A 10,454-nucleotide genomic window follows, 5' to 3' on the forward strand; every position below is an offset into this window, starting at 1 on the left:
GACAGAGTCTGGCTCTATTGCCCAGGCTGGAGTGTAGTGGCACGATCTCGGCTCACTGCAACCTCTGCTCCTGGGTTCAAGTGATTCTCCTGCCTCGGCCTCCCTGAGTAGCTGGGATTACAGGCAGGTGCCATACGCCCAGCTGATTTTTTGATGATTTTTTTTTTTTTGCTAGAGACAGAGTTTTGCCATATTGGCCAGGCTGGTCTCAAACTCCGGGCCTCAAGTGATCTGCCTGCCTCAGCCTCCCAAAGTGCTGGGATTACAGGTATGAGTCACCATGCCTGGCCAAAACACTTTCTTTACTTGGCTTCTAAGGCACCATACTCTTCTGGGTTTTTGTCTTACATTACTAGTGGCTCCTTCGCAGTCTCATATGCTGGTTCTTTCACAGCTCCACAATTTATAAACATTAAGAGTATTCAAGGTTCGGCCCTTGCACCACTTGCATCTCTTGTCTATCTCCTTTTCTTAATGCTGTCAGTCTAACGGCTCCACTAGAATGTAGCTCCAACAGGGTGAGAATCGGGGACTGTTTTGTTTATACTGGATCCCTTGCACCTAAAACAGTGCCTGGCATATAGTAAGTGCTTGACAAATATTTGTTCAATAAATAGATGGATGAATACATGGCTTTATATATTATCTATAATCTCATGAATTCTCCAATTTATACTCCCTGCCTGGATCTCTGTCTGCAGCTCCAGACACATCCAACTGCCTATTTGCTATCTCCATTTGAATGTGTAAAATACATCTCAAACTTAATGACTTAATGGAAGAGAACTCCAATCACCCTCCCAATGGCTTCTCCAGCTGGCTTCACTTTCTTAGCAAATTGAAGCCCCATCCTTCCAGTTTCTCAAGCCAAAAATTTTCTCAAACAGTAAGCTGCCACTACATAAAAAGCACTGAATTTTGGTGCTTTTTATATAGCACCAAACTATAACTCCTTTTTTTTTTTTTTTTCTTCAGACAGAGTACTCTGTCACTCAGGCTGGAGTGCAGTGGCACGATTTCAGCTCACTGCAACCTCCGTCTCCTAGGTTCATGTGATTCTCATGCCTCAGCCTCCTGAGCGGCTGAGATTACAGGCATGCACCACTGTGCTCAGCTAATTTTTATATTTTCAGTATTAACAGAGACAGAGTTTTGCCATGATGGCCAGGCTGGTCTTGAACTCCTGGCCTCAGCCTCCCAAAGTGCTGGGATTACAGGGATGAGCCACCGCACCCAGCCTAACTCCTTTTCTTTCTCTCACACTACATATCCAATCTGCCAACAAATACTGTGTATTCTGCGTTCATAATATAGCCAGCATCTGTTTTTTTCCTCACCACATCCACAATTATCACTATGATTCAAGCCTTCTCATCTCTCACCTGGATGAATGCCAACAGCTTCTTAAATGGACTTCCTGCTTCTTGTCCACCTCCACTCCCCAATTCAGAACCACAAGCAGAGAAATTCTCAGATTTGTTCTCAGAACAAGCAGAAAAATTCTTTTTCAAACTTATGTCAGATCACATTACTTCTCTGCTCATAATCCTGCAGTTATTCCCACTTCACTGAGTAAAAACCCAAATCTTGAAAACTGCTTATAAGGCTCTCTTCAATCTGGCCCTAAGTCAACTCTGACCTCATCGTCTACTATTTTTCCCTCACTTATTCTGCTCCAGTCATACTGGATTCTTCTGCTGTTCTTTCCAAAGGTCAAGCATATCTCTGCCTTTTCCCTTACTCCTCCCTTTGCCTGGAATGGTCTTCCCCTAGATACCTGCATCCCACCACCTCCTTCAGGTATGCTCAACAGTCACCTTCTCTGTGACTTTTCCCCTGATCATCATATTTAAAACTGCAACCTCATCCCTACCCTTGTATTCTTTATCCCTTTACTCTGCTCTATTTTTCTCCACAACACTTACCACCTAAAATACTACATATTTTACTTTCTGCTTGAAGACATGACTTTTTGTCTTTCACTCACTGCTATATCCCTAGCATTTAAATCAGTGCCTGGCACATGGTAAGTGATCAAGAGTCTCTCTGTTGAGCTAATGCTTTCATTTCCACCAGGGGGCTCAACGATCACGTAGCCTGGTGTTTCAGGAAGATCACAAAATATCTCTAAGATTTCTTTGTGCTCTGATCCCTAGAAGGACTACAACTTGCCTAGAAAGAAAAACTGTGCTTTGTCTCGGCAACCACAAGGAGGAGTTGAGAAAAAGAGCCGAGCAGAGAAACCAGATAATGCTGTTTCCCTTGCTTTTCCCTCGGTAACCTCAAGGTGGAAGAAAACTGGATCTGGAGCCAGCTGTACTGAATGAATGATTTTTCTCCATACTATGAGTTACCTAGACACAAACGTAAACAGGAAACATCACAATCCTTTCGAATGCCACAAACAGGCCAAGGGAATCCATATACACAGGCCACTAAGGACAGGAAGGGTGTTTCTTTAACTCCAGCACTAAGAATTCTCCACAAATTCAGGGGAAGAGCTCCCGTTAGCACAGAAAGACACATAACTAACTCACTGAGGAAGGCCGAGTGTTTCAGGTCGTCAGTACTCTCTGGCCAGAGAACTATTAAGTCAATTCTATTTAATACTTAGGGCACCTACAATTCGTTAGCGATATAAGGAAGGCAGTCCCACGTCTAAATTCTCAGATTTGGCGGATCGCATGGAACTCATTAACATCAGATTCATTAAACACCCAAATCCATTTCCCACGGGCTTGTGACTCACCGCCACCTGTTGATGCCCACGTTGGAGGAGCCGGCGAACCAGGGGTCCAGGATGTAGACGCAGCGGATGGTGTCGGCGCCCTGAATGCATTCCTTCAGGGCGGGGTTGTCGTGGAGCCGGAGCCCCTTTCGGAACCAGTGCACTGCGTTCACCCCCATGCTGGGGGCGCGCGGCAGGTCCTCCACGGAGAAATTCAAGGAAGGAGGCTCCGGCTCATAGCCGACACCTTCGCTTCCAAGAGAATTGCCTCACCCGAGGAGTAAGGAAAGGGCGGTAGAGGGGGGACAGGAAAAAATGACTCCAAGGAGGGGACTGGAGAAGGCGGGGGCGCTGGAAGCGCAGTGAGAAGATGAATGGAGGTTGCCCAGTCGGCGGAGTCCGGGTTTGACGCCCTTTAGGAGCCCGCGCCCGCCGCAACCTCCTGGAGGCGACGCATAACTTCGAGGGCCTCGGACCTCCGGAGCCTGAGCAAATTCCACGAGCTCGAGCCGCCACGACGGCCCGAACTGGCACGGACGGCCCCAGGAGGTTCGTCACGGAAACCTCGCCCCACCAAGGCGGCTCCTAAAGACAAAACGGCCCGCCCGAGGTGAGTCACCGAGGAGAACCGAAGGGGAATGAGCCCCTGTCGGCGACGCTGTCTCTCGGCCCAGGAGAAAGGACCGGGGACGGAGGCGAGAGGCGGTGGTCGAGGCCGCTGGACGGTTGCCGGCCGGTGACCGGTCCCGAGGCTGCCCGGGTGACTCTGCCGCCGCCGCCGCGTCAGCGGCCTCGGCCCCGCCCCCGGCTCCTCATTGGAGGGCGCACTCCCCACGTGACCACCGGCACCTCACGTTTCTGAAGTGTGTTTACTACACTGACTCGGAGGGGGAATCTGCTCGCGCTTCGGTCGCTTTTGGAGGGGCGGCAGCCGCTTGATCCCAGAACTGTTGACCCTCGCCCACACGCTGAGCTCACTGCCTTTGCCCCTTTCCTGTGCCGACTGGCGGGCCGTCCCTTGGAGGCAAACCGTGTTGACCACAGGCCCCTTGTGAGGGAAGGCTTAGCCCCGCCCCCAGGGGCCGTGAGCGGGCACTATTGGCCGAGGCTCGGTGAGACCCGGATGAGCACGGGGATGCGGGGAGCTCGCGGGCGCGCGCGCTGGTCAGAGAGGCGCGCGTGCGCTCTCGCTGCGCTCCAGAGGGTAAGGGGGCGGGGCCCGCGGGCAGAAGCGCGCTAGGTGATTCCTCCCGTGGGATTTGGGGAAGGCCTGGAAATTGTCCGGTGTCTTTCAGGAGCCAAAGGTGGAGTCGGGCGGAGAGTGAGGGGAGGATGGAGTGGAAGGAGGAGAGTGGGAGGCTCCACGTAGATTTCAAGTCCAAACCATGTGCTTGCCAGAGAACCCTACTTTGGAGATTATGGAGCTGTGCCCCTCCACTCTCCTGGCCCTTGGGTGCCTCCTCCCCCTTGTACATGCTCTGGGGAAAAGGGTAATTGGCAGGACGGATGCCAGGCATTCCTGGACTTCCTGGAATTTTTTAATACTAGCGATATATATCATCAACGTTTCACCCCTAATCTACATTTAATGTAGTTTACCGGTCTCTTTGAGACTGGACGTTTGTCTACTTTTCCAGCGACAGTGAACTGCAGGCCATGCCATCTCTTAGATATATGATGCCCTTAAATTCATTCAGTGATTACTTTTTGAGTGAACTAAGCACTGCTCAAAGCACTAGAGATACAGGAGGTACTTAATAAAATAGACACAGACTCCAGTCCTCTTGGGGTTTACAATTTGTCTCTTAACCTTTGCTGTTTTTTCCTCTATAAAATATTCTTCTTTGGAATCCAGTACTCAAGATAACCGCCTTTGAGCTACCTGGGATATTTCTGCACACCTCTTTGGACTCCGATGAAATTATAACTAACTACTGAAAGTATTCCTGATCCCTAGGGCAAATTTAGGACCTCCCTGGGTTCTCCACGTATGTTTCTGATACATCACTTATCACACTACTGTGAAAATTAGTTGAAAAGTGCCCATACCTAGCAATACTAACTCAATAATAGTACTTATCATCATCATAATGTGCCTCCTATTCCCTCCGAAGTGTGATTTCTCAAGGACAGGGTCTGTATTCAGTTTTGTTTTGTTTTTATTTTTTGCATCAACACCAGAACAGAGCCTGATGTAGGCAAATGTTTATTTAATGAATGAATGAATGAGTGAGTGAGTGCTGTTGGCCACCAGTGTGTTTGGCAACGTTAAAAGAAAGAAGGAGATGGCAATTCTTACCAGTTGATTATGTGTCCCCAAAATTCATATAACCCTCAGTGACTATAAATGTGGCCTTATTTGGAAATAAGGTCTTTGTACATGCTGAAGTTAAGATGAGGTCATTAGGGTGCACCCTAATCCAGCGTGATTGGTGGCCTCATACAATGGAGAAATTTACACACAGAAGTATAAACATATATATATATATGCAAGGAAAATACCATGTAAAGATTGGAATTGTGCTGCCACAAGTCAAGGAACTACTGGAAGCTAGGAGAAAGGCCTGGAACAGATCCTTTCTTAACACCTTCACAGGACTGTGGCACTGCTGACACCCTGATTTTGGACTTCTGGCCTCTAGAACTACGAGACAGTTAGTTCCTATTGTTGTTCTAAGCCTCCCAATTTGTGATACTTTTTTACAGCAGCCCTAGCAAATTAATGCAGCAATAAAGTAAATTTAATACTCTAGAGCGCCAATCTGTCTGAATAGTCTTCCCTACTTCTGTTTCTGTTGCCACAAGAAGTATATATCAGCCTTTCTTTGGTTCTGTAAGAATACTTTTTAAATTATATATATGAATGCCATGGTTTGGCTGTGTCCCCACCCAAATCTCATCTTCAATTGTAGTTCCCATAATCCACACGTGTTGTAGGAGGGACCCAGTGGGAGGTAATTTAATCATGGGGGCAGTTACCTTCATGCTGTTCTCATGATAGTAAGTGAGTTCTCACAAGATCTGATGGTTTTATAGGGGGCTTTTCCCCCTTTTGCTTAGCGCTTCTCCTTGCTGCCTCTATGTGAAGAAGGACATGTTGGCTTCCTTGTCTACCATGATGATCAGTTTCCTGAGGCCTCCCCAGCCATGCTGAACTGTGAGTCAAATAAACTTCTTTCCTTTATAAATTACCCAGTCTCGGGTGTGTCTTTATTAGCAGCATGGGAACAGACTAATACTGTAAATTGGTACTGGGAGTGGGGTGCTGCTATAAGGGTACCCAAAAATGTGGAAGCACCTTTGGAACTGGGTAACAGGCAGAGGTTGGAACAGTTTGGAGGGCTCATAGGAAGACAGGAAAATGTAGGAAAGTTTGAAACTTCCTAGAGACTCGTTGAATGGCTTTGACTAAAATGCTGATAGGGATATGGACAATGAAGTCCAGGCTGAGGTGGTCCTAGATGGAGATGATCTTGTTGGGAACTGGAATAAAGGTGACTCTTGCTATGTTTTAGCAAGATTGGTGACATTTTGCCACTGCCCTGGAGATCTGTGAAACTTTGAACTTGAGAGAGATGATTTAGGATATCAGGCAGAAGAAATTTCAAAGCAGCAAAGCATTCAAGAGGTGTCTTGGGTGCTGTTAAAAGTATTCAGATTTATGTATTCACAAATAATATGGTTTGGGATTGGAACTTATGTTTAAAAGGGAAGCAGAGCATAAAAGTTTGGAAAATTTGCAGCCCGACAATGTGATAAAAAAAGAAAAACCTATTTTCTGAGGAGAAATTGAGGCCAGCTGCAGTAATTTGCCTAAGTAACCGGGAGCCAAATGTTAATCCCCAAGACAGTGGGGAAAATGTCTCCAGGGTATGTCAGACGGCTTCACAGCAGCTCCTCCCATCACAGACCCAGAGGCCTAGGAGGAAAAAATGGTTTTGTGGGCCAGGCCCAGGGTCTTGCTGCTTTGTGCAGCCTTGGGACTTGGTGCCCTGTGTTCCAGCTGTGGTTAAAGGGGGCCAAGGTACAGCTCGGGCCATGGCTTGAGGGTGCAAGCACCAAACCTTGGCAGCTTCCAAATGATGTTCAGCCTGTGGGTACACAGAAGTCAAGAATTCATGTTTGGTAACTTCTGCCTAGATTTCAGAGCGTGTATAGAAATGCCTGGATGTCCAGGCAGAAGTTTTCTGTGGTAGCAGATCTCTCATGCAGAACCTCTGCTAGGACAGTGCAGAAGGGAAATGTAGGGTTGGAGCCCCATAGAGTCTCCACTGGGGCACTGTCTAGTGGAGCTGTGAGAAGAGGGCCACTGTCCTCCAAACTCCAGAATGGTAGATCCACCGACAGCTTTCACTGTGCACCTGGAAAAGCTGCAGACACTCAACACCAGCCTGTGAAGGAAGCTGGGAGGGGGGCTGTGTCCTGCAAAGCCATAGGGGCATAGCTGCCAAAGAGGTGGGAGCCCAGCTTTTGCATTAGCATGACCTGGATGTGAAACATAGAGTCCAAGGAGATCATTTTGCAACTTTAAGGTATAATGACTGCCCTACTGGGTTTCAGACTCATGTGGGGCTTGTAGCCCCTTCATTTTGGGCAGTTTCTCCCATTTGGAATAGGTGTATTTACCCAATGCCTGTAACTCCCTCCATTATATCTAAGAAGTAACTAATTTGCTTTTGATTTTACAGGCTTATAGGTGGAAAGGACTTGCCTTGTCTCAGATGAGACTTTGGACTCGGACTTTTGGGTTAATATCTGAATGAGTTAGGACTTTGGGGGACTGTTGGAAGGGTATGATTGTGTTTTAAAGTGTGAGGACATGAGATTTGGGAAGGGTCAGGGCTGGAATGATATGGTTTGTGTCCCCACCCAAATCTCATCTTGAATTGTAGTTCCCATAATCCTCATGTGTTATGGGAAGCATCCAGTAGGAGGTAATTTAATCATAGGGGTAGTTATCCCCCTTCTGTTCTCATGATAGTGAGTGAGTTCTCATGAGATCTGATGATTTTATAAAGGGCTTTTCCCCCTTTTGCTTGGTACTTCTCCTTGCTGCCCCCATGTGAAGAAGGGTGTATTGGCTTCCCTTTCCACCATGATGGTCAGTTTTCTGAGCCCCCCTACCAAGCCATGGTGAACTGTGAGTCAGTTAAACCCCTTTCCTTTATAAATTACCCAGTCTTGGGTATGTTTTTATTAGCAGTGTGAGAATATACTAATACAATGAAAACCCTGGGGAGGATTCCCTGAGCCCAAGAGTTAGAGAGCAGCCTGGGCAACATGGTGACACCCCATCTCTACAAAAGATACAAGAAATTAGCCAGGCCTGGTGGCCTGCACCTGTAGTCCCAGCTACTAGGGAGGCTGAGGTAGAAGGATTGCTCTAGCTGGCAGATGGAGGCTGCAGTGAGCCAAGACCATGCCACTGCACTCTAGCCTGGGTGACAGAGTGAGACCCTGTCTCAAAAAAAAGAAAGAGAGAGAGAGAGAAAGGAAGGGGAGGGAGGGATGGGGGGAGGGGAGGGGATGAAAGGGAAGGGAAGGGAAGAGGGGAAGGGAAGGGAGGGGGATGGGGGGAGGGGAGGGGAAAGGGGAGGGAAACCCTGTGTTCACTGTAAAGTATTAAGCAAATATTGGTCATTTTTACTGATGAGGATAAGCCTTGGGTCATCACTACGCTTAGCCTCCCCTCACCTATGCAGCAGATCTGGTATACAGAACTGTGCCTTCACTTGGATTGCTTCGTTCTTCAGGGCCCATTATTGTACTTTTTAAAATACAATGTTTTATGTTTCCTTCTAGGCAATTTGAAAGTAAGCAGATTGTGTCTAAAGACATAAGAATAGTTTTCAAGCATCCAAATGAAACAGTGGAAGGTGGAGAGACTATTGATTTGTATAGAGTTGACTAACATTGGTGGATTGTTCATTCAATAAAGACAGATTTTTTTTTTTAAACACGCAGCTGTGTGGGTGTGTGTGTATAACTTTCATTTAAACATAAAATGCTAATTTATTATAAAAGTGTCAGTAGTGTCAACTGCACACTCCTCAAATACTGAAGGGTTTTTATGGCATATAGATGATTTGGGGGAGGGGAGTTACCATTTAATACTAGCTATGGCTTTTACCTACTATGTGCAAGCTTATATATAGATTATTATTAATCCTAGTAATCTTAATTATGCAGTTTATTAATATTTAATAATTACTTAATAAGAATCTATGCCCAGTTTGCTGTTGAAGAAACAGAAACTCAGAAACACAAATACATAGTCAAACCTGTTGAAAAACTAGTACTGTGTTTGGATCCAAAACTCTTTCCTTAACATATACCATCCCTCACTGACACACACACTCCCATTCTTTTCAGAGTGAATATTATGTATAAAGGGGGAAAGAAGAGGTGGAGGCCATTGTTAGGAATCATTTTTGAAATTCTGGTTGGCTCCAACATCCTGGTGGTGAGAAAGTACAGGACTAAGAGGAAGAGAACAGTTTGTATCTCAGCTTGCCATTAAATTAGTTGATGATCTTGAACAAGTCACCCAGGCTTTCATGGCCTGACTAATTCATCTATCAAATGAGGGAATTGAACTACATGATTTCTAAGTTTTCTATGCTATTTTAACATTCTATGAATGTGACCCTGCTGTAAGCTCAGAAATATATGAGTCCTGTTAAAGATTCTTTTAACTGCCAACAATGTTAGAAAAATCAATGTGTCCTTGGTTTCATGAACACTCTTGATAAAAGCATGTCAGATCTCTAAATTGAAAGCCTGTGTTGTCTCTTGACCCCATCTTGCAAAGGTGATTTTTGGCATGTGTTAATACACAAATAATCAAGGAGTAGACAGTCTGTTCAGCTCATTCAATCCTGATATGATGTGAATGTTGGCTGAGTACCCTTCACACTGGAGTCTTTGGGAGATTGAATTTAAATGTGTTAAAGGGTGATTTTTTTTTTTGAGACAGGGTCTCATTCTGTTGCCCAGGCTGGAGTGCAGTAGCATGGTCATAGCTCACTGTAATTATTTTTTAAAGGTAAGTTATGACTCTTTTATGAATATAAAATGAACATGTCAAAAATTTAACTTAACTCACTAATTAATGAAGGAACCCATAAGATGTTACAATGGATTCAAAGGAGGATCCAAAGAGCAGTCACACAGATAGGCCATCATGCATCTTAAAATGAATTTGCTTAATATATGGAAAACTGACTTCCTCCACAGAGGGGTAGCGGAATGGAGATCAACTGTACTTTCACAGGACAAAATTCATTTGCATGTCCAAGGACAGGATTCATTTGCATTGCTATCAATTATCTGCAATTTACAGAGTTATAAAATAGCTCAAATATAGCAAAAAAATAAAAAATAAAAAAATAAAATAAAATGATAGGCAGAGAATAACTTGAAGGGTGCACTGGTCAAGAGACCTAGTAATCTTTTTCAACCATTTCAAGATCATTCAGAATTTTTTGCTAACACTTCAGAGAGGTCCTCCATGTCTACTTATTCTTAAAAGGGTCTCTCTCTCTCTCTATCTCTCTCTCTTTTTTTTTTTTTTTTGACAAGGTCTCTGTCATCCAGGCCACGGAGTGGAGTGGGGTGATCACAGCTCAGGCTCAATGCAGCCTCAACCTCCTAGGCTCAAGTGATCCTCCTATCTCAGCCTTCTGAGTAGCTGGGACCACCACCATGCACTGGCTATTTTTTAACA

General features: G+C 45.5%; 1 protein-coding gene and 1 long non-coding RNA gene across 3 annotated transcripts in view; one reads left to right on the top strand and one right to left on the bottom strand.

The window, feature by feature from the left end:
* CRY1 (cryptochrome circadian regulator 1) overlaps nt 1-3,819 on the bottom strand; it is a 106,509-nt gene extending 102,690 nt beyond the window's left edge. For both annotated transcript variants that reach the window (XM_009181614.1, XM_003907096.2), the window contains exon 1: nt 2,750-3,819. In XM_009181614.1, the coding sequence (XP_009179878.1) occupies nt 2,750-2,907 (158 nt within the window). In that variant the 5' untranslated portion in view covers nt 2,908-3,819. The remainder of the gene's footprint in view (nt 1-2,749) is intronic.
* A 1,934-nt stretch (nt 3,820-5,753) lies between these two features.
* Nucleotides 5,754-8,685, top strand: LOC110740754. The gene is made up of 2 exons (XR_002515834.2): nt 5,754-5,885; nt 8,531-8,685. It is a non-coding gene; the product is annotated as an uncharacterized LOC110740754 (long non-coding RNA).
* Nucleotides 8,686-10,454: the final 1,769 nt, after the last annotated feature.

Source organism: Papio anubis, chromosome 9 (assembly GCF_008728515.1).
Source record: "Papio anubis isolate 15944 chromosome 9, Panubis1.0, whole genome shotgun sequence".
Lineage (NCBI taxonomy): Eukaryota > Metazoa > Chordata > Mammalia > Primates > Cercopithecidae > Papio > Papio anubis.